The sequence below is a fragment of the Miniopterus natalensis genome, chromosome 3, assembly GCF_054644295.1.
Source record: "Miniopterus natalensis isolate mMinNat1 chromosome 3, mMinNat1.hap1, whole genome shotgun sequence".
Taxonomy (NCBI): Eukaryota; Metazoa; Chordata; class Mammalia; order Chiroptera; family Miniopteridae; genus Miniopterus; species Miniopterus natalensis.
Window position 1 is genome coordinate 65,916,796 of NC_142083.1, and position 27,365 is coordinate 65,944,160.

Genomic DNA, 27,365 nt, shown 5'->3' on the forward strand with positions numbered 1-27,365 from the left:
TACAACCGCAGCATGATCTCCTCTTCTGAACACTTCTGAACCCTGGATATGTTGCTCTTTGGGCCCTTAAACCCAAATGTGTTGTGATCTTTGTTTATTTCACCCATCAAATGTTTATTTCCCTGTCTCCCAACCATACCTTTTCACTTCCTAAATGTGTAATTTTGGGCAGGCAATTCTACTTCACTCCACCTCCCTTTCAGTTTGTAAAATGAAGGTAGCCACAGGATCTACATCTAGGTTGTTGTGAGGATTAGAACAGTGATCCGCACATGTTAAGTTTTGCTGGTATTACTTCATACCCAGCTCTGTGCCCAGAGCCGCCATAAAGGAGGTGCTTAAGGGATGTTTATGGTATGGATGGGTTCACTCTCTTTCCAGGAAGGCCCAGCGCCCTCGCCCGTGAGAGTGGTCACCCTGGGTCAGGGCTCCTCAGCAGGGGGCCTAGGTTCTGCCCCGTCCAGGTGCAGAGCTAGTCCTGTGCCCGCGTCCAGGGCTGGCACAGGGAAGCCCGCGGGGGTGGCTGAGGCCAGACCGGCTTCCCCGGAGCCACGAGCCTTTAGCTAAGAGAGGAAGCCCTGCAGCGTCCCCAGATGAAATCACAGGGGCCTCAGACATGGCCAGGCAGACTCTTGAGGCCAGTAGAATAAAAAAAAAAAAAAAAAAAAAAGAGCACGCGGGATTTCGGGGGTCATACCGATAATAATAATAATGGCAACAGATGCTGACACTCACACGTGCTTTTATGTGCTAGGCCTGGTGCATAAATACATGAGCTTATTTAAACGTCTCAACACAATAGGAGACTAGGAGGGTGGTATCTCATTTTTACAACTGAAGACACCGAGAGGCCAGTTCCTCCTCCCGCCCAGACCCCGGCCTCCCAGCTCCTCCTCCCGCCCAGACCCCGGACTCCCAGCTCCTCCTCCCGCCCAGACCTCGGCCTCCCAGCTCCTCCTCCCGGCCCCGCCCGCCCTCCCAGCTCCTCCTCCCGGCCCCGCCCGCCCTCCCAGCTCCTCCTCCCGGCCCCGCCCTCCCAGCTCCTCCTCCCGACCCCGCCCTCCCAGCTCCTCCTCCCGCCCAGACCCCAGCCTCCCAGCTCCTCCTCCCGCCCAGACCCCGGCCTCCCAGCTCCTCCTCCCTCCCAGACCCCGGCCTCCCAGCTCCTCCTCCCTCCCAGACCCCGGCCTCCCAGCTCCTCCTCCTCCCAGACCCCGCCCTCCCAGCTCCTCCTCCTCCCAGACCCCGCCCTCCCAGCTCCTCCTCCTCCCAGACCCCGCCCTCCCAGCTCCTCCTCCCGGCCCCGCCCGCCCTCCCAGCTCCTCCTCCCGGCCCCGCCCGCCCTCCCAGCTCCTCCTCCCGGCCCCGCCCCAACCCCACCTCCCGGCCCCGCCCCCGCCCCAGCTCCGCCCAGCTCCTCCTCCCGGCCCCTCCCCCGGCCTCCCAGCTCCTCCTCCCGGCCCCTCCCCCGGCCTCCAGCTCCTCATCCCCCCCCCGTGCCCCCCTCCCCCCCCCTCCCCGCGGTCCTCGCCGCTCAGCCCCTCCCTTCGGGCCGGCCCGCCCCGCCCCCGGCTCCTGATTTCTTCTCTCCCGCCCGCCTGCGCGCTCCTGGCTGCTCGGTCCGCGGGAGCCCGCGAGCGTTCAACCGACTGGGAAACTCGGTCCGCGCGGTCAGGTCGCCCAGCTCGTCTCTGTCCCGGCGCCGCCGCCGCGCCCCCTCTTCCGAGTAAGTGACTCCTCGGCGCGCGGGTCCCGCACGCACCCTCGCGGGGCTTTCTCGGCTGCTGGGCTGTGGGCTCCTCCTGGGGGCGCGCTTTCCGCCCACCGAGAGTTTCAGGAGTGAGTGTGCGTGGGTGTGAGCAGGTACGTGTGAGCGAGTGTGTGTAGGTGTGTGTGCGGGCGCGCACAGCGTGGGAACTCCCCGGGTTTTACTCAGTTCCTGCGTCGCCGCGACAGTCTGAGAGTCGGGTAGGAGCCCCTACCGACCCGGGCGACCCCTTAACTTCCACACCCCGCCCTGAGCCCCACGCGCGGCTTCTTCCTTCCTTCTGTGGACGCGGCCCCGTCTCCGTGTGTCACGCCCCCCTGTTACAGCTCGTGCTGTCGAAAGGGACCGCCGGGTTATCAGGGTGCCCCAGATTGCAGACCGAGATGCTGGCCTGAGATTGTAATCCAACCCTCATTGTACAGCCGGCAGGGACTAGAGTTTTGCCCTGAGATCCAACGGTGGAGACTTCCATTGAAGAGGAAAGCTGTGTGCGCACGTGTGGCGCTCCAGCGCCCTCGGACTCAGGGCGGCTGATGGGCACTTTCAAGACCAGGCTGACCGACCAGGCTTGGGCACCTAAAGGGGTGACACCGTATCTCTAAGCCAACTGATTTTCTAACACACAGGATTCTGTAGAAAGAGCTCCTCCTCCTCAGAAAACCATGGAAGCCTAGGAGACAGTTGTTGAGTGCCCAGTGTTGAAACAACAAAATCCTTGAGTTACTTAAAACTGATAATTCCCTTCCTCCGTAAATTATTGTGTGTGTGTGTGTGTGTGTGTGTGTGTGTGAGTGAGTGTGGGGGGGCAGTATTATCTCAATGTAGGGCATATTTCTATATTTTAAAAAAGTTGATCAGTAGCATTAATTGAGAGCAGTACTGTACTTGAATCCATCTATGAAATGATTCCCTGGTTGCTGAGGTCCCATCCAATTCTAATAGTCTCTGAATTCTTCTAGCTCTCAGTTTATTCTTGCTGTGTTCTTTCTGTGAAAGTAGAAATACTCAGAAAACCTCCCCACTTCCTTGGTAAGAATTCATTTAAGAGATGCTGGTAGGGAAATGACATGTTGAGTAGAAATTATTCATTTCGGTGTAAGGATAACAGAACTCTGTGGCCAAAGGAAATAACCAGAACAGAGCAGACTTTAGTGGCCATTGTGCACTGGCATATGCAAGTTGGAGTTGTTAAATCACTTTAAGTGCTGCTTATTGCAACAGGTATTTTCATCCTGGTTTGAATCCTGTGTTACCCAAAAGCGTTTCCACAGAGTTTTAACTAAGGAAACATTATGCTTCGAAATGTAAACATATGACTCCATCTCTTTAAGGAAAGAAATAATTATCACACTTAATTAAACACCTGGAAACATTTATTGCCACCTTCTAATTAGATCTGTCATGGGAAGTTAAGTCAGCAAGCTGTTGTTAATACTGGAGCTGTAACACAGTTACCTTTTTTTGTAGATTTTGTGGATGCCTGTGCCCGTCCACACACGTTAATTGCCCCCTCTACCGTTTGCCCACCTTTTGATGTTTACCTGCAATTTGAGTAAATAAAGTTTAGGGAAGTGGACTACTACTTACCTCACTATAAAATAGGAATATCTTAGATATTGAATGTTTTGTATTAAGCTTTTGCATTAACAGAGGTAGGCTTCATAAAGCCATTATATTCATCTAGATTATCTGATAATTTAAGAATCATTAATAATTTATTAATTTAAGAAGATTACCCCCAAAGTAGTGATCCTCCACAAATGGGCCTTTGAAGGTTTTCTTTAAAGGAGACTTCTAATGTGCTGATGTTCCAGTGTGTTTAAATTGGAAAAGGAGTGGTGTGAGCTGGAAAATCTTCTCATCTGTGTTGTCTTAATTTTCTGGTTCTGACTATATTGCTAGATATAATCATTTGTGTAGTGAGGTGTCGTGAGCACAGGCTGTTCTGGGATCCCAACAGAATGGCAGAAACAGAGGGTGAACACACACTGCAAGAGCCAGGAGCAGAGTATTTTATGAGGCCTGTTCTTTGCAGGTCTTCATTCTTTTGAAATTGGAGGAAAGGGTGTGTGGAGAGAAATGATTGCATCCAAACAGTACTCATTAGGAAATGCCATGTGGGGGGAGGAGCAGATTTCTAGGTCCTTTGTGACTTGGGGAACTTCAAATTGCTTAATGCCACAGTGCTGGGCACCACAGAGGTCTCACAGTTAATGGATCCAGTTAGTCCTTTACTGCTTTGGGACAGCCCCTTGGAGTAACACATTTCCTTCTTGAAGATGTCATTTGTACTCAGAATTGAGCTTTGTTTCCACACCCTGAAGAATAGGTCATTTCCCCTACTCCCTCCATTCTTGTCAGGTATAAATTGAAGGGGTTGAACATGGGGTAACCTCCAGGAGGCAGGGAACGTCAGTGATAACAGTAAGGGCCACCTGTTTTCTCTCGGACGGGAAAGGGAGTACTAATGCAACCCCAGTAGCAGGGGAACTGACTTGGGCAATGGGGTCACGCACAGGGGCCAACCTGGATAAAAAGCAGACAGTTACCCCGTTTTGGCATTCACAGAAAGAATCAGCTCTGATACAGAAGGGAAGGGAAGGCACTGTGCTCTACCAGATTAACTTTCATTACCTTGCCCTTCCTCAAGCTGCCCACATCCTGCATTTAATACTAAACGCACACGGTCAGAACTCAACAAACACCAAGAAGGAGATTCTAACACCCCAACCTTTATGTTTCCTTGTGGGTTACAATCCCAGCGCTCCCTTCTCTGGTTTTCATGTCTTTGGACCTGGGGTCTGAGCTGACTGCAGTTTCTAGACTTTTGTCCACCAATGGTGCTTCCCAGTAGCTGAAAATGAATGATTCACTGAGAGTAAAAAAAAAAAAAAAAAAAAAAAAAAATCAGCGAACCTTGTTGCAAAATGTAAATGAGGTCAAACATTATCCAGTGAAGGTTAGTTTGCAGTCTACATGCTGGTGGAAAGAAGAGGAAATGAGCTATAAGTAGAGAGCAGATAATTCTAGAATGTGATTGGCAAGAGGCACCTTAGAAACCACCTGGCCTGTGAATCTTAGACCGTAACGTTTGCTGTTATACAAGTTGGGAGGTGTGTCTGTTCAGCCCAGCTTCGAGAGGCGAGCACCATTCATGCAGGCAGCAGGCATTTATTGAACTACCATGTGTGTGGTGGTGCACAACCCTCTCATGTTCATGGGAAGGCATGGGATCCCAGAGGGCTGGTGACTTGCAGAAAAATGTTTTTAAGAATGGGTCCCTGAAGGTAAACTGATAGTGGCAAAAATGGGGTCAGAATTCTTCTTTGTTTCACAATAGAAAGTAAAGGCTTGGGCACACAGAGCAATATACAGATCTTGTAATGTAAAAACCCACACCTGAAACCTGTATGTTCATATTAACCATTGTCACCTCAATAAATTTAATAAAGTGTTAAAAAAAAGAAAGTAAAGGGCCTTATATAGGACAATAGAAGAATCCATTTAAAATTTTTTTTTAAATTTCATAATCATAAGAAACTGAAGTGAGCACATTTCTTCTTTTTAAAACACTTTTTATTGATTGATTTTAGAGAGAGGAAATGAGAGAGAGAAACATCGATTTGTTGTTCCACTTATCTATGCATTCATTGGTTGATTCTTGTATGTGCCCTGACTGGGGATCGAACCTGCAACCTTGGCGTATCTGGACGACACACTAACCAACTGAGCTAACCAGCCAGGGCAACCACATTTCTTCTGGTGTCTATGTGCTCTTAGCAGTAACCACTGTTATAACTACAGTAAACCTAATTCCACAGGATTTTGTTTTCTTGGCCTTTTATGTCAAGCATAGAAGTTACCTGAGAAACTTGTTTGAAAATGTCAGAGACTCCATAATAATCAGATAGCAGCCACCCATCCTTTTGGAGAGTAGTTGCTTTTTCTCTAAAAGCAAGTATTTATGGTTCAGAATCAGCTGCAAAGCTGGATGGGTGTAACAAGTTTGTTTTCCTAGGGTTTTGCTTTTTAATAGAGATCAGGGGGATTATTGAGCAACGTGACTTTATTTCTCTCGAAGTGACCGAGGGCCAGGCTTACAGCAGTCTTTCCCACCAAGAAGAAGAAAAAAAGGTGAGAGGTCATGGGCCTCTACTGGAGCACCCCACACTGAGAGTTTATTTACTTACAATGGAATTAAGTCCAAAGTTTCACTTGTTGTGGTTTCATTAAACATTAGGAGTAAAGATGACTTTTAGTTTAGTCAAGAAGAGGTTTGGTTCACATGAGTCTGCTGGAATCAGCCGTTCCTGGCTCAGCCACCACAGGCTGTGCTACTTCAGACAATCTACTTAACCTCTCTGAGGCCTGTTTCTTCCCCTGGAAACTGGGAATAGTGTGTACGTCATGGGATTGTTGTGTGGATTAAGCCAGAATGTTCCTCTCGTGCTATCCAGTATGCAGAAGGCACCTAGCACGTGGTAGGCTTTGTTGGATTGGCCAAATCTGTCTTGTTTCAAGAGGATGGTGTTTGTACTGAATGATAGTGGCATAGAGCGGGAGAGCAGTAACTTGTACCTTGTGTGCTCTTAGCGTGAACTTTCTTTTTTCCCTCTAACGATGCCAGAGGAGCCCAGATTGCTGCGTGGATGTAGCACAGTTTCAGTGATTCCCAGCTGCACAGTCACGTGCTTATGTAGGGAAATCTGGCCTCGGCCCCTGCTAAAGATAGATGAGCCAGAGTTGGGCACCTGGGTTTCAGGTGTCTGAGCTTGAAGAAGAGAGTGACATCCAGTAAGTCTCCCTGTGTGTGAGCAAAGCTCTTAAAAGACCCATTGCATTGAGTTGTGAACAGTGGGTTAGCTTTTCACCTCTGGAGGCCCTTGTGTAAAACAGGTAATGGGTGAAACCAGATTATCCAAGGAATAGACAGGAAGATTGGACAGGAAGATATGTCTCAGTTGCCCTGGTGTCGCAAAGGGACTCGGGCCAGCATGTCCTCAGGGGAAGTTTTGAGAGTTCTGGGAGGCAGAGGGCAAGGATGCCTCTGAAGGGTTATCCGCTGGGGCAAACTTTTCTGGGGACATGCTACTCTTTAGGGCACATAGTATACAGGAATGTTTGCAAAGGGCCAAAAGTAAGAAATAGCCCACCTCGCCAATATCTTCTCTAAGCCTAGCTCTTATTTCTTCAAACCAAATTCATTTAGTTCAAGCCTTCTCCACTCCTGGCTATTGTTTTATTTATTTTTAAAAAATGAATTTCTTATCATATGGCTGTCAACCATAGTGAGGGAAGCAGAGGCGGCGTGTGCTTGCAGGGACCTAACTCTCCCCATCCTTTCCTGCCTCGGGCTCCTGAGCTGGCTGGGTTCAGGCTCTCACACACATGCCGATGCAGCGCGGGAATCCGCAGACATGCCTCGGTGGCCTTCTGAGAAAAACTGCAAGCACAATGTTGGCAACATATCACAAAGCTCAAAACAAACTTTGATGACTCAGACCTTTAAGAAGTAAGCCCAGTACCTGATCACACCACTCTCTGATCAGGCAACAACTCTTATTTTTTCTTTCTTCTCTTTAAAAAGATCAGGTCGTTTTTTGGGAAATGGCTGGTGTTTGCTTAAATACTGTCACAGCCCCAGAAGAACAAAGCAGTCTTGACTTGGCCATGGACTCCCTTCTGCTTTGGTGTAGACACAGGCCCCCGGTGACTCACAGAGTGTGCTTGGGAGAGGTGAGTGAGCTCAGACCTCCCTCCCCGAGCACCCAGTGATGGCCTCTGGGCTGCACATGCTGAGCCATTTCGCTCCTTTGCGTTTATGGCCTGGGGTGATAATGCCTGAAAGAACCGCTACTATTACTTGCCAGAGCGAGAGGCTCTGTGGCAACAGGGAGCCTTCCGAGGAAGCGGCGTGTTCCTGCTCCGTGTGCCCCTGAAGAGGTGGTTTGAGAACGTTTTTATCTGGGCAGACACAGAGGTGATAAGACAAATGAGACGTTGAACTTGTCCAGTGTGCCGCTGTAATTTGAGGGCTCATCTGGGGCCATAGCTCCCAACTTGACGGCAGGACAGAATCAACTGGGAAGCTTGGTACAAAAGTGCAGATTCCTGGGTGCTACCTGGAGCATCGCAAAGGCATGGCCTGGCAATCTGCATTTCTAGGAGACTGATGTGCAGCAAACTGAAAACCCCTAGCTTGGGAGACTAGTTTTTATGTCTTGTACAGAGAAGATTATTCAGGAACAGATATCTATAGGGTTCTTTTGGTTTTTTTGGTGTGTATTTTTTTTTTTTTTTTTGGTCAGTGTAGAGAACAAATCATGAAAGTACAAAGTACAGCTTTAAGGTTTAAAGAAGATTGAAATGAACACCTGTGTAGCCATCCTGAGAAATAATAAAGTGGTTTTTCAAGTAGGTCCTCACTGGGTTGAAAAATGATGACCAACAACCAGGTCAAGAACAAAAAATGACAACCAAACCCAATAGTTCCGGCCCACAAGTTTTCAGGAATCGAAAGCTATGAAGCAGAGACATTGGGGAGTCTGCTCAGCGTTCACTCATTGAAAATCTAGAATTTGCATCACTGGCAGTGCTGAAAGCATCATCGAGAGCGCTAGCTGATTTGAGGACATCTCACGCTGCTTTGTAAATCACTGACATGGGTGGATGTCCTTTGTTTTCAGGAGTGTCACACATTGGAAGGAACCCCAGGCCCAAGACTCTCAGTTGCCAAGTGGCCTGTTTTCCCTACCCCACCAACCCCATGTCCTGAGGTCCTGGCACCGTCAGGGATCGATCCTGTTCTCAGAGCACCCCTCTCATTTTAAAATGGTGGGCAATGGGAAAACAGAGAACAGAATATTTTTCCCTTGAGGCCACCTCTTTGTAACTTCTTCTTTCTTTCTGCTCCTTCTCCTCCTTTATTTTTTGCATTTTGATTGTGTGTTTTTAAAAAAATATATCTTTATTGATTTCAGAGAGAGGAAGGGAGAGGGAGAGAGAGAGAGTCATTGATTGGCTGCCTCCTGCATGCCCCCCTTGCTGGGGATGGAGCCCGCAACCCGGGCATGTGCCCTGACCGGGAATCAAACCCCAATCACCTGGACGCTCAACCGTTGAGCCATGCCCAGCTGGGCGGCATCTTCTTTATATCCTTAGTTATAGGACTTATGTCCAGCTAGTCTTCAGTTGGTTCTCCAGGTTGATGGTTCTATAACTTAGTTGTAATTTTGTTGTGGCCATGGGAGGAGGCAAACACAGCATCTACCTATTTCACCACCTTGACCCTCTCTCAGCTTTTGTGTGTGCCTGTGTGTGTGTCCCTGATGTCTGTGTGTCCAAATCTCTTCTTATAAGGACACCATTCAGACTGCCTCCTAACAGCCTCATTTCAGTGGAGTCACCTCTTTAAAAACCCTATCTCCCAAAGATAGTCTCATTTCTAGGTACTGCAGATTAGGGCTTCTACATAATATTCTGGTGGATTACAGTTCATCCCGAAACAATCAGGATGCTTTAGACTTCAAGTAAGAGAACACTCAACTAAGAGTGGTTTGAATAGTAAAGGCATTAAGTGATCTTACATGAAGGGTAGTCTGGGGTTGGTCCCATCCAAAGTTGAGTCAGTGACTCAGTATCATCAGGGGCCAGGTTCTTTTCATCTTTCTCTTCTCCCATCCTTAGCATGTTAACTTTTTTCCTACAAACTTGCCGCCTCATGGGCAGAAAATGGTTTCCTCAGCAGTGGATTGCTTACACTCCCCCCCACCTCATTCAGAGGCAGGAAGTGTGTAAGGATGTGGGGGTGGGGGACCCAGAGAGGGCAGCAACAAATCTGTTCTCTGTAGTGTCTGATTCTCTTCATCAGGGGATAAAATCTCTCCTGAAGCTCCCTCAGGTCTTCTTGGCCAGCACTGAGTCATAGCTGCAAGGGAAGCTGTGAAAGTGCGCAGTGGGTGCTGAGGGGACCTCCTCAGTGGGAGGTGGCTGTGCCAATAGGAAGAAGGGAGAGGGGCATGGTTACTGAGCTACTAACAACATCTGCACTAGACCCAGCTCCCTTGCCCTAGAAGCTGTCCCGCTAAGTCCGTCACTATTACTGATATAATATCCCAGGTTTTATTGGAATGAAAACTGACTACCCATGATGAGTAGTTGGGAGAAAAACAAAACAAAGATGTGGAAGGTGTTGACTATTACATATACTTAATTACTACTACCAGTGACTTTTTGATGTTGAGGACTCTGGGTTTATAAAAATAGCACTAGTTACTTTGCATGTCTTCATCCTGCATTCAGACCCGGAAGATGTCCATCAAATAGAGTGTTCTTTATGTTTTCTGGCAATGTCCACAATCCCAATGGCAGTCATCATGACAAACATTTACTGAGTACCTATAATGGGCAAATGCTTTATACACACTATTTCATTAAATCTTCATAAGGGATCTATGAGAAAGGTATCACTGTTAATCTGAGTTTACAGATGAGAGACTGTGTGGTTTTGAATGTCCCTGGCAGAGCTGGGATTCACACCTGGCACCATCCCATACTTGTGCTCTGAACTGCTACAGAATTTGACCCCTTAATAAAATGCTGCAAACTCCCTCATTTTCTCTTAACTCTCAAAGGCTGTTACCTCTCCAGCAATCAGGGTCTTCTTCATAGCTTGCATCCAGATTTTATTTTTCACATTTTATTATTTTCAGTAATAAAAAGGTGAACCATGGAGGGTGCACTCACCTGGTGACCTTCAACAAGTCACCAGTCTCCTCTGCCAGACACAGAGGGAGACGGAGTGTGCAGGGCCCCATCCCGGCACTTAGGATCTGTCATTTAGGACCTGTTTCCATCTGCAGATTGTACCAAAAATCCTGTTTACTTCAGATGTAATTTACATTTCAAAGTAGGGAAGTAGAAGTTCAAAATCAATGGAGCAGCACGGCCCAAATTGAGAGGATAACGTTGATCTCCTGTTTCATATTAAGAAGAGGTTGGACAACTTGAATAACTCAGAGAAATGTGTCTTTATTATTGGCTAACGCTGTTGAGTGCCAATCCACATGATGGCAGATTCATCCTCGGGTCATACTGTCTTTGCGTGAGGAAAGTTTTGTAAAAGGTGGGACTTCTCGATGATCCTTGTGCCAGGGTTGCACCCTGCAGAAGGCTCAGGCAGCAGGGAATTGGCCTTAGTAGATTTAGTGCTGTGTGTGCAGTCACTCATAGTGATCACTCAGGTCAAGAAGTAGAACTTTGCTTCCTACCCCAAAAGCACCTTCATATATCCTGTCTCAGTCATATGTCCCTCCACTTCCCCCAAAGTACATGCCATCACGACTTCTATAGTAATCACTTCCTCAAATCTCTTTATGGTTTTATCATCCAAGTGAGCAGCCTGACTCATTGTAGTTTAGTCTTGCCCATTTCTTGAAATTTTGATGTCTTTTAAGTCTCTTTTAATCTACAGATTCCCTTAATATCTTCCTCCATTTAAAAAATATGATTTTTCGCCTGGCTGGGGCATGGCTCAGCAGTTGAGCATCGACCTAGGATACAGGAGGCCGTATCCTGGTTCTCAGTCAGGGCACATGCCCGGGTTGCAGGCTCGATCCCCAGTGGTGGGCGTGCAGGAGGCAGCCAATCAATGACTCTCTCATCATTGATGTTTCTATTTCTCTCTCTCCCTCTCCCTTCCTGTCTCTGAAATCAATAAAGATATATTTTTAAAAATTAAAAAAATATATATGAAATTTCTGTTGGCAGACCTGCAGTGTTTGATTTGTAGTTTCCTTCAGTCTTGATATAGCGAAAGAGGCACACTCATGGTGCACTTCAACTTGTTAATTTGCCCTCTATTTCCTGCATCTGGGTCCAGAGGCTTAATCAGACTCAGGTTTGATCCCTTTGGCATGATGACAGGTGCTGCATCCTTTCACTGGGAGGCACATGATGTCTGTTTTTTCCAATCCTTTTTGACATTAGCAATTGTTGATCCTCACTGTCTCAACTTATTAATTCATTAGGAATTGCAGAATGGTGACATTCTAATTCTATTGCTTTGATTTTATTTATTAGTTGGAATAATTTATAAGGATAAGCTCCCCTTCAATCTGTTATTTGATTACCCAGTGGTACAGTTCACATAGAAAATACAGGTAAATGCTTGATTCTTTCCTTTGATTTGTCCAGTTTTCAAGAATTGGTTTCCTCTTATTCTCAGAAGGTGACCATTTGGTTTTTATAAAGTGTTATGATTTTGGAATTAAATATATTTGATGGGTTTCAATCCATTGAAATTTAATTTTTACTAAGACAGAAGTAGTCCCATCTTTGACCAGTGGGAGCCTCGAGCTCCTGAGTCTTCCTGACATGACCTTAACAAACTGATGGCTCTGTGCTATCTGGTATGTGAAGGTGATTTAGGCTTGTCTTGTACTTGGAATCAGCCATTTCTTCAGTAATCTCTGATTTCTTTCCATGAGAATAGTATTTCAGGGCCAGCATCCAGGAGTTAGGGATGATCATGCACTGGAATGGTCATTGTCTCTAGGCTTTTTTACTGGTTACAGCTGGGAAAATACATACATACACATACATACATTTACATATAAACAGATAATCACATGTTAAGATATAAGACATTGTGCATTCAAATTGATATTTCCAAGCCAAGTTCAAGCCTGGGTTTTTTTGTTTAACCCCTTCTATATGACATTTGTATTTCCTTTCTTTCACACTTAGAATCCTAGTTTTTATAGTCACAGAGGAGACAGAATATCCTATAATTACTCATTTGATCAGCTTTCACTCAACATACAGTGGTCTCCTTATTTCTACAGGTAACTATAACTGCTGCTTATTATCAGTTCTCATATCAGTGTCTTTAGACATTTTGGTTGAAGCTCTTTCTGCAGGAGATTCCTAGGTGGGACTCATGGGAACAATATTCCCTAATTCATTGATAACACTTAGTCTGTGACCTTTTATTTTTATAGGTCAGTTTTGGATATAACATCCTTGGCGCATGTTTTCTTTCCTTGAGAATCTTAAATGTTACTCTGTTTTCTTCTGACAAAGTATTGTTGTCAACAAGTCTGATTATGATCATCTCATTTTCTTTCCCTCTATATGACCTACTCTCTTTAGCACTTTTGAGAGCATCAACTACATATTTGTTTCCTTCAGTCTGCTGTCTTCCTAACATTCTAATACAGTGACTAGTGAGCTATTATGTTACCAAATCCAAGTTTATGACCTGGCCAACCACGGTGCCATATAAGCTCTCCCTCCTGTTAACTCAGAATAAGCCATTTACTCTCAGCACCTGTAGCTTTTAATCTTTGTAACCTCAGCTGCACCTTGTTGAGTGTGTCTAGCGTTAGCACTAAATATATACTTGTTTATGAAAGAAATGATGAGAAAGGATGTGGGTTTCTTCCTTTCCTTTTTAGCCTGTCAGGAACTTCCCTGTCCTTTTGACTCTTTTCCTCCAATCAGGCGACTTAGCCTCAGACACAGCTGTGCTCACTGAGGCAGGCTCTCCCCTGAGCCTGCACCCATCGGGTTGGGGCTGTTCCTGCGCTCACCGTGTCGGGCTGTCGGACCATGTTCTCGTGTACTGGGTTTCCAGGACCAGCACGCTGGGAACCCCTGGCTCACGGAGTGTCTGGCTCTACACTGGATGCTACTATGGTCTCCATGCCCACTGCCCTGTTGTGGTTTTAGGTAGGGCCCATGGGAACAATGGCCTCTCATTGTGGGTTTTAAGGCCCAGGCCTCTCCGAGGGGGCTGTGGCACCACCTGCCCTTTCCTTTCTTGGCTGACCTTTTCGCTTTTCACTTCTTATCTACTACAGCCCACGGCAGGATGTCAGAATGGGAGCCCTAGGCCCAGATGTGATCCCTGATGCATTTTGTTTAACATACTGTGTTTCGTTTATAAATTTTAAATGCCAGTTAGTGGTGCATACATGCCTTTTTGGCCCAAGCCTCTGTTGTATTACCCTGGTCATTCATCTGCCTGCCTCCTATAGACAGTAGGGTTTGTGACCTCTGACACAAGCTCTCCTGTTTCTCAGCATATCTGCTACATGCACAAGACCTTGGGCCCGGCCTGCGCTAGTCCTGCGGTGACCTTGCCCTGGCTCTCCTTGTTCGGTCCTGGTCTGTGAGCCATGCAGACTTTCTGTTCCAGTCCTTTTGAGTATCTCAGAGCCAACGTTATGATATAGTTTTTAAAAACATTCACCCTACAAAAGCAATGGCGAGAATAATCCAGAGGTAATGAAATAGTGGCTCTTCCCCCATGGATTGAATGCTGAGATGATCTCTTATTTCAGGTATGAAGAAATAGTGAAGCCTTGGCCACACAGGGAAACAGGGTTGGTGATAGGGAAAAGCCCCCATGACCTGTGGAATTTCCGACCCACCCACCGTTCTGTGCTTGGCCAGTGCCCCTGAGGTGACGGCTGAAGTCAGGCTCTCCACTCCTGTGTCTGGGCCCATGGGAGGCAGATCGCCAGCCTGACCAGCCCTAGTGGGTTTTTCCCCCCAGATCTAGCATTTCAAGTTTCAATTGAAACTGTCCTGGGAATGACTCTGCTCCTAGGAATCTCCACAGAAAATATGGACTTGTGTAAAAATGTAATCATTTTTTACTCGGCCTGTATTAACTCAACAGAAGTCATTCTGAAGCCTTTTTTTCTTTTCCTACTCTCAGCTGCCTTTTGCCTTTTGTTTCTTGTTGGCCCTGTGTGAGCCAGCTGTGGTGGTGAGGCTCCACATTTATTGAGCACTTACTATGTGCCAGGCATGGTACTAAGATGTTTCTATACATTGCCAAACCCTAGGTTCTGTCCTTATTTTCCCATTTTAAAAAGGAGGAAACTGAGACCAGGAGAGTTCAAGTCCTTCCCAGGGTCAGGAGCATAGCTGATAGTCACATCCCTTGGTTCGTGACCATGTTGCTATATACTCACTTCCTCATGCAGAAACACACACTTCACTGAGCCGGGTTGCAGGGGTTTGTTCTAGGTCAGTAACAGAGCTGGGCTCCGGGGCTTGGAAGGTGGAGCTGGCTACTCTATGATGTTTAGACCTTGAACAGACTTTTCTCAGGGCCTATTTGAGGTCCCTGATTTAGACCCTCGCATGAGTGGGAGTGGGAGTGGGAGTGGGAGTGATGCAAATGTGGCTCAAGACTCAGCCTGGAGTAGTCCCAGGATTGGAAATCCCACGGTCAGGGCTGCAGACAACTGGGCAGTTCCATGCCTTGCTGATAGATAACAAGTCAGCAGCGTAGCTAAGGCCTCAATGACAGCATAAGAAGGGAGGTGAAGTTATATGTGCCAGTTTCGAAATTTGTTAGACATTCTAGCAGTGAATTTGGTGGAGAAAGAAGTTAAAATTATTTAAAATAAGGTTTTTGAATTTCTTACTATTTAGGCTGTCTCTACATACGTTCTCAGATGGTCTTTTTTTTTTTTTAAGCATCATTATTTCTACTCAAGGGAATATATAGACAAATTTTGCTTACATGGTCTTTTTGAAATAATTAAACAAAGGACACAGACATTATTTGGCTATATGTAATTAGAAAAGCTCTGGACGGACATGGGAAGGTAGGCTGTGCAGAGACTGGTTGTATGATCTCACTGGGATATTCAACCCTCTAGGTCATAATTGCCAAATTTAAGAAATGTAAGGTATAGACTAGATGATCTCTAATTCCTCCTAGCTCTGAAATTCTGCGGTTCTGACTGTTATCACCTGCACATTTAGTTGTCATTTGGAGCATGGAAACTAGGGAAGGCCAAGCCATGGACTGAGCTAGTGCGGTAATCCTGGGGCCTCTGGGAAGCATGCTGTCTGCCCCGGCGTGGGGTGGGGAATTCTGCACCAGCAGCTCAGGGTGGGAAGCCAGAACTTGGGCCCTGAGTCTTTCTAGGAGGCTCCAGGGCTGTAACAGGACATAAAACTCCTGTGAGTAAATGTATTTTTAGATTATCTTTGTGTTCCCTTTAATTGCTAAGATAAGTGATTGTTAATTATAGTAACATATGAGGAAATTTGCTAAATTATGTCTTATACCAGAGAGCCCATCTGTGACTATCTAGGAGGCGGATACAAATGACCACAAGTGAATTCAATTTGGGATAAAAGGGGTTTATTACAGTGTTGTTTTTAAGTATGAACAAAACAAAAATTCTAAACGACTTAAATATGCATTGGCAACTTAAATACATTATGGTGCTTCCTTGAGGTGAAACATTATGCGGCTTTAGAACAAGGTGGCTCTCTGTGCACTGATATGGAAAGATCTCCAAGAGAGATTAAATAAAAAAGCAAAATAATGATTTCATTATGTTTTTTAAAAAGGCACTTTATATGTTTATGAATGTATAAGCATTTTTTCACAGGCATGAACAATATACTATTAATGGTGAAACTATGGTTGGAAGAGGGGAAAGGAGTTTAACTTTTCATTTTATACCTTCTATAATGGTGAAATTTCAAAATCAAAATACATTGGGTAAAGCAGAGAATTTAAATTTCAGTTGAATTTTTGAGGCATTCTAATACTGCCTTAGAAAAATCTGTCTGAACAAAGCATGCTAAGCAAAGCAACATGTTGTCTGCAAACACTTTAGGCTCTGAACATTAGGTAACTCCCCATTCCACCTCCCAGCCCTACTGTACTCTTTAAAAATGTTTTATTTTTTTATTGACTGATTTGAGAGAGAGAGAGAGAGGAAGTGAGAGAAAGAGAGAAACATCAGTTTGTTGTTCTACTTGTTTCTGCATTCATTGGTTGATAGTTGTATGTGCCCTGACGGGATCAAACCCGCAACCTTGGTGTATGTATTGGGGCGATGCTCTAACCACCTGAGCTACCCTGCCAGGGCTGCTGTACACAGCTGCAGTTACTGTGTCCCTCTAATCCCAAATTGTCAATGGTCCCCTATGTCTATCACAAACAAGTTCAAAAGAGTAATGTGGCAGAGCAGCAGAGCATGTTGACTTGTCACCATGCATTCAAGCAGTACTCTGAGGGCCTCTTAAGCACCAGGCACAGTGCTACCGCAGGGATGTGTAGGTGAATGGCATGCTTTTCAGAGACTCTATCTCTTCTCACTTGCAAAACAAGTTTTCTAGACTAAATACTGCAGCAAATGCAAGGCTCCTTGCCCAGTCCCCAAAGGCTAATATTTGCTCACTTGCCCCACCCTTTTCTGCGCAGTCGAGGCAAGGTTGGAGCCCCATTATTCCTCCACATGTTTCCTTTGGTTCTTATTCCTAAACTGCGCATGTTCTAGGACACACCCCACTCTTCTCTGATTTTGTCTTTGCTGGGTAAAGCCCCCTGTCCTGTAATGCCCATCATTTCTCTCTCCTAGACAAAATTAGACTGTCCTTCAGGATCCAGTTCAGATGTAACCTCCTCCATGCAAGCTTTGCTGGCTCAATTCTTTACCAGAAAAAATGTCCAGAAGTAATTTCTTCCTGTTAAGAATTTGTATAGCTCCTCTGGGTTCCCTATCTTTATGTTGAATTTATCCCTTATGGCATTTTACTTTCCTTTGCAGCCGTCTGTGCCCTTGGCCCCACTAGAGTATCTTCCCGAGGGCAATGCCTATGTTTTGTCCATCTCTGGAACTCAACCCTTTACCCATGTCCTCAGAAATATGTATTAATGAATGACTTCCTTTTAATGATTTGCCCAAATACCCTTTTTACTGTCATTAAAAGGATTATTTTAGCTTGAAACAAACAAAAAGAAACTTGGAAATTGTGGAATTGCTGTCCTTAAAGAATTTTTAGGAAGAGACACTCAGGCATCTATCTAGGGTGGTCCAGGCAGTCACTGTCACTGCCCTTTACATGAGTAACTGAGCTCATGAAGTGAGATCTTATCTTGATATAATTTAAAAAAGCAAACAAACTACACCAGAAGGAAGTAAATTGAGACAACCACAGTAGAAGTCAAGGAAATTTAGAAAGAAGAAACATAAGGTTATAGGTGTGTGTGAGAAAACAACTTCATTTTTCATATTACTTTCCATCTTTAGCCCTAGTCATATATTATAGCTGTGACCATAGTGTATACACAGCTTAATGTTCTGCTTTTTTCTTAACATTATTTCCTACACAGTTTCCCATGTTTTTATGGACCTTTGATTCTGTTTCTCAATGAAATGTTTGGGGTTCAGTTGAATGTTGCCTCTCTTGAGCAAGAAACGGAGACTATAAAACAAAGATGCAGCCTGAGGGAGTGTCAGCATTGAATCTGTTTAGAAGACCTGATCTTATTCTGATGTTGCTGGGACGTACAGGAGCAGAATATTAACGAAATATTAATCCGATTGAAGTTTGCAGCACAATAAACGAGGTTAAGATCATGAGCCTCTTTAAAAATGTTTTCTTGAATGAAATGTGCATCTTTAGGAGATTAGAAAGTGTTTGCCCAAGCAATGGCTCTTTATTTACAGAGGCTTGCTGGGAACAGCTGGAAGGCAGCTTTCCCTTATCAACGGGTTTGTAAAACTAGCCCCCGGTTGTTTGCTAATGATTTTAGGTCTCCAGCACTAATGGGATGGAATAATTTTACGTAGAAGAATCAATCTCTAGTCTCCTTTTTCAGAAGAAACTAATCTGACTGGTGCCTATAGCAATGAGGTGTGTTTAACATATGGAAATCATTAGGCTAAATACCAGAATCTCTTTGAGGTCTCTTGATATAGTCTACAAAGCGGGGGGGCGGGGGGCTTTTAAAACTGAACTTCACAGAATTCTAACAAGCACTGTACACCCATTCTTGGAACTCAATCTTCTTACGTTAGCCCTAGGCTAAATTGACTAGGTTTGTGCTCCCTTTATTGACTGAAAGCCACATTCACTGCATTTTACAATGAGAACCAACTGTCTGCTAATGTGTTTTGTAGCTTTCCTATAGAGAGGCTCTTGATTATTTTGCTACTTTTATCATTGGTTAGAGTCATTAATACAAATGTTGATTCAAGTAAATTTACCTTCTGGGCCAGGTTACCTGTATGTATGGTTTGGTCTATAAAAGGACCCATGAAAGATTGGTCCTGTTTTGTTCTGTTTTTATTTGTGACTTAACAAGAGATATTCGGTCTTATTGGTCACCCAGCCCAGCTACAGTGAGTCCCCAGAAGACCTATGAGAAGGACTCTGTTAAGACCATGTTGACATAAGAAAAGTCCAAATCTGTAGAGAACTTTTATGAGTATTTGAGCCAAACTGACGACATGTGTTGGGAAGCAAGATTTCAAATGCTCCCAAGAATAACAGTTTTGCAGTGTTTATGCATTTGATGTTGAAGGAACATAAAGTAGATTACATGGAGGTGGGAGAAAGCATGTGCTCAGTTGACGGTGGTTATGGCTTATTTCAAAGGTGTGTTACCCTAGATGCACAGAAACAATACATAGGGCTTGCTTAAGGCAAAAATAAACCTTTTACTAAGATTTGTGCCTGGGAGTGACTACCTACCATGACCTGTCCAGTTAAGAATTTATGATCAGATCACCCAGTGAGGTTACTTGCCATAGAATCCCCCCCACTTTTTTTTAATCTGTAACCATAACAGTCCTGAATTCAAGAGAGGATCTGCATTGGGTTTTAATTTTCTTTAAAATATTGGAGGATTCAGAAGAAATATCGATTAGAAACCTATGAAATGCCTTCAGTTCCTGGGACTGGGGCCAGAGTACTTAGAATAGGGATTCTGCCAGGTGTAGGCTGCTTAGATGGCTGATGGACAGCAAACCCTTGCTGTTTATAATTGCCAGTCTTGCCCGGCCAGGTGTGGCTCAGCGGTTAAGCGTCGACCTAGGATCCAGGCGATCAGGGTTCGATTCCCGGTCAGGGCACATGCCCGGGTTGCGGGCTGCAGCCGATCAATGACTCTCTCATCATTGATGTTTCTAGCTCTCTCTCTCCCTCTCCTTTCCTCTCTCTGAAATCAATAAAAATATATTTAATAAAAAAAATGTATTTATAATTGCCAGTCTCTTCCCTCATTCCCTTCCCTGACTCCTGCCCTGTCCCACTTCCTATTTATCACCTGTGACACTGCTGAGCGCCCTGGGGTAGGTTAGGAATGTCTGGGTGGGAAGCAAGTCCTGAGAGGCAGAGGTGAGACAGATCTTTCTGTGTTCCTGGCAGTATTTCCTAAAAGCCAGGGCTGGGATCAGAATCCAAACTACCAGCTGCTACTACTACTACACTACCAAGTCCTTGAAGCCAAAAATAAAAAAGTTAAAAAAGTTAAAAATGACAGCATCAGCCAAAACTTACATGAACTCAGCCCAAGGCACAACTTTGCCAAGAGTTTCATTTAGTTTTTCTTTTCTTTTATCATTCCGTCATTCAACCAGTGATTACTAAGCGTCTCACTAAAGCATGCAGAGAATTGAAAAATGGCAAAGAAGGTGCCTGCCCCTTGGGAAATGTTGATCTGGTTCTATGAAAAAAGTTACAATGCAAATAATCGGATGGGTATTCGCTTCTATTGCTGCCTAACAAATTGCCCTAAAACTTAGCAGCTGAAAACAAGAATGAGCATCTGTTACACACAATTTCTGTGGGTCAGGAATTTGGGAGCAGCTTAGCTGTGTGATTCTAACTTGGGTTCTCTCATAAGGTTAGAGTCAGGGAGTTGGCTAGCTCTGCAGACATCTGAAGGTTTTTCTGGGGATTTTTCTGTTTTTCCTGAGGATCCAGTTCCAAGGCGGTTCACTGGCAGAGGTGGCAAGTGAGTGCTGCTCTGAGTGGGAGGCCTCAGTTTCTCTATAGTTTACTGGAGTGTCCTCATGACATGGTGGGTGGCTTTCCATAGAGTGACTGATCCCAAAGAGCACAAAGTGGAAGCCTCACGCATCTTTTATGATCAAACCTTGGAAGTCACATACCGTCACTTCCACAGTATCCCATTGGTTATACAGGTTGTCCGTATTTGATTGGGAGGAGACTGTACAAGGTAGTGAACACCAGGAAGCAAGAATTATTGGGGGGCATCTTGGAAACTGGCTGTCTCAAGAAGCAAAGATCTGTGTAGTAATGAAAAAAAGTGTTGGAGTGCTTCCAAGAAGAAGGTGGATTATAAAACTGATGGATTTTCAGTAGCTGAGGTTATGGGAAAGGGTGTTGAGAAGGATAGGCCATCAGGAGCAAAGAGGGTTGACAGTGACAAGGTATTTTTGGCTGGAGCAAAACCTGGCCAAGTGATTGGGACCAAGCCAACGCCTTTGAGGTCTTGGAGGCCAAGTTAGGGAGTTTGGGTGTCCTTACTCCCCTCACCTCTTTAGTTTCAGTATCATACAGGTTTTCAACTAATTTCTAAAATTCTGCAACACTTCTGTCCATGCACCTTGATCACATCTACTTTATACTGTTTAACTTTTTATGTTTTTGTCTTATCACAGGTAGATTACAAGGGCCATAAGGGCCATATCTTTATCCATTTCTATTTCCCCTGCTGTACCTGGCTCACTGGTGTTCAATAAATATTTGCTAACTGATTGGATAATAGCAGCCAATTACTATATGTGTGTATAGCCACTGTTTCCGGCCTGCAGTGCATAATTTACAGTTAAACATTTTTCAAAAGAGAGCAATTGCAGTAGGTTTGATTTATGTAGGGGGAAAAAGTATTTAGAATCAGTTTTGTTTGCTTAGCATTTGCCAAAATAGTTACAGGAAACTTGGAATAATGATTTTATTTTTAAAAACCCATGGATTATATTTAATTTCAAAGGGAGTTCTTATTTTGTCTAAAGCAAATGGATTAATAACCAAATGGAGTGAAGTAAGGACTGCTTGCCTCTCTGAGTAGTGAGGGGCAGCCTCTTTCATGAACATATAAGACATTTACGGAATAAAACTCATGTTTAGGGTTTGGGGCAGGGCTTTGTCTTCCTCCCCCTTCTGTGTTTGAAATGATCATTATTCATGTATTTTCATTTGGCAAGTAAGTATTTCACCATAGCCTTATGAAAGTTGGAGACTTCTGGTTTCAAGCTAGCAAAGATAGTTTTCTGAAAATCCCCCTCAAACAACTGGAAGAAAAAAAAAGGAAAAAATAAACCCCAAACCAAACAGGAATGCAGACTGTAGCCTCATAACCTAGGAGTCACCTGGAACTCTGAACAACACAGGACTTGAAGACAGAAATCACATGAAATGATTGCAATGAGCTTGCTGGGAGAAGGGGGTCAAGACTAAAATGCCTGCAAGGGGATGAAGGGAGCAACTGATGTGCTCACAGAATCCCAGGAAAGCTCAGAAATGAGAGTTCCCAGGTCCCACAGAGGTGGGGCAGAGGCCTTAGGATGAGAGTGGGGGGTGAGAGTCAACAAGAGGTGACGGGGATTCCCAGGACGACAAGGAGGGAAGTTCCTCGAGAGCAGCTCTGGACCAGAGAGCAGCCGGGCCAGAGCGGAGCAGACAGCGGGGCTCCAGGAAGGATGTTTTAGGGAGAACAGTGAAACTGATTAAAAAAGGAAAGAAAAAAAAGAAAGAAAGGGCAGTTGCGGGTTTGAATTCTCTCCCTGTCATCAGTGAACTGTGAATATAAACAAATCAGTTCATGTCTTTGGACTTCGGTTTCCTTATTTGTTAAATAAAAGATTGGAATATATGATGTTTAAGGTCCATTCAGACACTGATATTTTGTGATCTTTTGGGTAAAAAGGCAATAAAACCCCTGGCAATTCCACTCCTAGGTGTCTACCCAAAAGAAATGAAAACATAGGTCCACAAAAATACTTCTATGCAAATATTCATAGAAACATTATACATAAGAGCCACAAACTGGAAACAGCTCAAATATCCATCAATTGGTAAATGGATAGCAAAATGTCATATATTTATACATTAGAATACTATTCAGCAATTAAAAAAAGAAGGAAGTACTGTATCTGCTACAACATGGATGAACCTTAAAAGCATTATGCTAGGTGAAAGAAACCAGACGCAAAACACTATATATTGTATGATTACCTTTCATGTGATGCCCAGAAAAGGCAAATGTATAGTCAGAAAGTAGATTAATGCCTGTCTGAAGCTGAGGTGAGAATGGGAATTAACTGCAAACAGGCACTTTGGGGTTGATGAAATGTTCTAAAACGAGTGTGGGGATGGTTGCACAGCTCTCTAAATTACCAAAAATCATTGCACTGTACAATCACAATAGTAAATTATACCCAACAAAGCTGTAAAAAGGAAAAGGTAGCCAACTAAACGTAAGGGATGGAGAGTTGTAAATGAAACCATATTGGCAATTATGTTGATTATTGTGGAAGGTGGGCGATGGATAATGAAGGCTCATTATACTCTTTCTTTCTCTTTTATGCCTGTTTGAAATTTTACATAATTAAAATTTTAAATTATAAGGATAAAAAGGCAACCACAAGCCTGTTATTGCGTGGAGGTCAGATAACACTTGCAACCTATGTTTTACCTTTTATAGTGGGGAACATTCTAGACACTTTTAATATATAATTTAACCCCTATCGACACCAAATCAACATTGTAACAAATCGCTTCTCATGTGTTAGCTCTTCCCGATACCTCAGAAGGCCCCCGAGAAAATGTGGTGATCCCATCTTCAGAAAGAAGGTTAACATTTGATCATGGTGTTCTGTATAAGTAAGCGTGATACGTTTTAGAAAGACTGAAATGAAAATAAGCTTTAGTGCTTTACAGGGAAACCCTCAGTCTTAAGAAACATCAAAAACAACATCATTTCCATTAGCTCTGAAGAGCTGGGATTTTTTATACTTGAACCTTAGCAGCATTATTTCATTCCAGATGCAGCCTCTTGTCAAAAGTGAGTACGAGAGTGACCGTTGTTTTCCTTGCCTACTGTGTTCCTGTACAAGGATCTGTTTTCAGCCTTCGCATCTACATTCTGAAGAAGGTGGTCTTTTGTCCCCACTTTACAGTGAGGAAAGTCGAGGTACAGGGAGGCTGAATAACTTGCCTGAGATCGAGCAGCTGGTAAATGCTAGTGCTGGGACTGCCTGCGATTCTACAGGCTGTGCTCTTATCAGTTGTATTCTCCTGGTTGTACTGGAACATATTTTCTGTCAAAAGGCCTTTCTTCCGCAAACCTCGGTCTAACCTACGTGGTATGCTTCCTTTCTGGAATTCACATGAGGAAGAGAAGGTGGTGGCTTTCTGGAGAGAGGAACTGCAGGTGTCGATGCCAGGTGAAGGCAGTGACCATCTCCAAGGCACTCGAGTTTTGTGCTGCCTCATGCTAAAAACATCACAAGTGGGTCCCAGGCTTTGTTTCGAAGGTCATGGAGACAGTTGTTTGGAATTCAAAATTCAGATCCTTATTTATTGGCAGAATAATGTCTTCTAACTGGTCTTCCAGCTTCCAGTCCATTCTTGGACTTGACATCCAGTTGTGTTGATTCTGTTCGTAAAAAACCATTAATGGTCCTACATTGCCTGTGGATTGAAGTCTGAACTCCTTAGTTGATGTTCAGAGCTCCTCATGCCTTGCTTTGGCCTGTCTTTCTATCCTTCCTCCCAAAGTTCCCCATTGGGCACCCTGTTCTCATGTCATCTGGAACCCTACACAGTCTTACCCTCTGTGGATTGGTTTGTTCCTACTGACTATAATTCTCTGGTCTTGCTTCTCTATGGAGCCAGCTTCTATTCAGCCTTCAAAGCCCCAGTGAAATGTCATCTCCTATGGGAAGCCTTCTCTGATCTTACCTCAGCAGCACCAGCTGCTTCCTTCTCTGGATTTTCATGACACCTAAAATCTCAATTATATGTGATTTTATCAGTTATTGATGTGCCCCAGCTCCTTCAGGCTGGAGACCTTGGAGTCCCATCTTTGTGACTCATCACCTGTATCTGTGTCTGGCATGTAGCAGGCTCTCATGGAATATGGGTGGAATGAATTTTTCCATGGAACTCTGATTTACAGTTTTTAACAAATCATCTTGATGTGGAAAAGAAGTGGGAACTGACCTGGAAGTATTAAGGTATATATTCACAATATAGTCTAGTGTCTTATGGTCTCAATAGCTCATCTAATTGTTTTGTGTTGGGTAAAGTATGGGAAAATAAAAAGAGGGAGAGACATGTTCCTAGGAATTTTCCAGTTGATCTTCAGGAAAGATTACACAATTTTGAAGGACCTGTCCAGCTCTGAAATATTTTTGGTTGTTTCAGTTCCCTTTTTTACAAATAAGAAAAAGGAAGGATTATTCACTCACTAGATAGAGGATCAAATTTGGTGACCTATTTGTGGTCATACTGGCCGGTACATTGAACTGGAGCTTCAAAGCACCTATTGTATGTTCAGGTCATTTAGTTCTAATGTACAGCTTTTCTGTAAATGCTTACTGGTATTTTATGGACTAGAAGATCCCTGTGTTCTCAGAGTCATCCTCAAAAGGCTTACATTCCAAGGGAGATAATCCGGAAATCTTGTCATTCTTTTATTAGATAAAGTAATTTCTAGAGAACACTGAATAATTTTTCCTCTACTTCTAGTATGTTTCCTGCTAGTCACTGAGTAAATGTTAAAAATAAAAATTCACGTTCCTTTGGGAAGGATGGGCTGAAAAGGACGTCTGTTTCTGTTGAGAACGGGTTCTGTAGAACTGTCACATTCTTCACCTGGATCAAGTGAGACAGCTTCTGCTTTTCCATAGCCTTTTTTTTTTTTTTTTAATTTTATTTTTGTTTAAAATATTACAGATGTCCCTTTTTCTCCCCAGTGACCTGTTCCACCCCGTCCCTCTCCCCACCATTGTCTGTGTCCTTGGGTTGTGCATATATACACATAAATTCTTTGGTTACTCTCTCCCCCTCCACCCACCCGCCCTCCTCCATCCCTCTGACATTCCTCAGTCTGCTTCCATGTCATTGAATCTGTTCTGTTCATCATGGACATCTTATGAGCTCATCTGGGGGGTGTTGCTCACCTGACCATCTTTTCCTCAGGGATAGCTCAATCAGTGCATTGATTTCCATTCTTAATTAACGTGAAAACAGATGTATGGTCTGAGATGGTTCGCCTACAGAAACAAACAAACACCCCAAACAGCAAAGCACAGCAACTCTCCTGTCAAATGCAGAGGCGAAAAGGGGGAAAAGTGAAAACATTCCTGGATTTTCTTCCTGCCCTAATTTTGCATCAGTGTTGACGTAGAGATCCCTCCTAATTGTGTGGAGATTTGATATTATAAATTATTATGCTTTGAGCTATTAAAACTCTAATTTCTGCCTTCATTCACTTGATTTTATTGCGTTTTAGAACTTTGCTTGGAAAGACCCACCTGTCACGCCTGCAGTTCTGTCCTCTGCTTCTCTCTTCTGAGGACTGAATCTCCCTGCGCCCTAGAGCCCTCCAGAGCAGAAACCACAAACTCGGAAATTGGGGAGCTGGGGCGCAGTTTCCCAGCGGACTCCTTGAGGGGAACAGCTCTGCAGCCAGAATAAACATTCCAATTCGGTTAGAGATAACTTCTTGGTTTTCCATTACCCACACCAGTGAGGTCATTTAAGAATATGCTCACTTTAATGAGCATTGTGTTTTGTTTAAAGTGTGTGTTGTCTGGTAGAAAATGCTCAGGGCCTGGAAGCTAGAGGCTTGGGACCCAGTTGGTGTTTTGGTGCTGACAACATGTTCCACGGAAAACTCTGCGCCTCCTCCCTTCTCCCTCTGCTCTGCCCACGATGTGAGGGTGAGGGTGAGGGTGAGGGGAGGGCAGGGCAGGGCCAGGGCAGGGCGCTGCTGTGCGCCCCAGCTGCGCTCTCCTGGGCGCGGCAGCGATGCCTCTGGACGCGAATCTCAGAGCCCCCCCTCACTGGAGACACGCTTTCCCCTCTGCCATCACGGGAGCGCCAGCGGGTGAAGTGAATTCACAGCACTGTGCTGGGGCTTGGAAACCAGGAGGACTGAATGCTTGCTCAAACAGATAAAACAGAAAGGAAAACAAGCGGAGTTCAAGTAGAAGTTTCCTGCAGGGTGTGCGGAGGAGTAAGGGCAGCGACAGAAACGGAGAGGAGGACGGGGAGCCTGTCCCCAGCAGTGGCAGTGCATTGACGAGGTAGATGGCCACCCCTCCCTCCAGCTCTCCCGTCACGCTCAGTGAACTCTATGGGAAGGGTCAATACGAAACAACATCATTTGGCTTCTGGCACCTTGTGCTCTAGTTTCCCATTGTTGGGGAGTGAACTGTTTCATCGAAGTAAATTTACCAGGTAAGTGGTTTCCAAGGGTCAACGTTTCATCTAGTTTGAATGGAATTTTTCTCTACCCTTTTCTGTCTATCTTCTGAGCATAAATCTAGAGACTGCCCTTTCTGGGCCTTCCTCCCAAGGGCTGGAGTGATCTTTCCAAGAGACAAATATCACCCTGTCATTCCCCAGCTTGAAATTCTCAGAAGGGCTTCCCCTGCTTTCAGGATCAAGTTCACTCACACTCCTTCACCTAACATATGAAAGCCCTTGATATCTGGTTCCAGTCCAACATTCCAGCCTAATTTCCTTCCCCTCTTCCAAAGGCCTCTGTGCTTCAGCTGTTTGGAACTATTTC

The 27,365-nt window shown here is 44.6% G+C and overlaps 1 protein-coding gene across 1 annotated transcript in view; it reads left to right on the forward strand.

Moving 5' to 3' along the window:
* Positions 1-1,591: 1,591 nt before the first annotated feature.
* The window catches only part of TNFAIP8 (TNF alpha induced protein 8), a 111,578-nt gene continuing 85,804 nt past the window's right edge, over positions 1,592-27,365 (forward strand). Inside the window, exon 1 of the mRNA XM_016204609.2 lies at positions 1,592-1,726. Within this exon, the coding sequence (XP_016060095.1) occupies position 1,726 (1 nt within the window). The 5' untranslated portion in view covers positions 1,592-1,725. The remainder of the gene's footprint in view (positions 1,727-27,365) is intronic.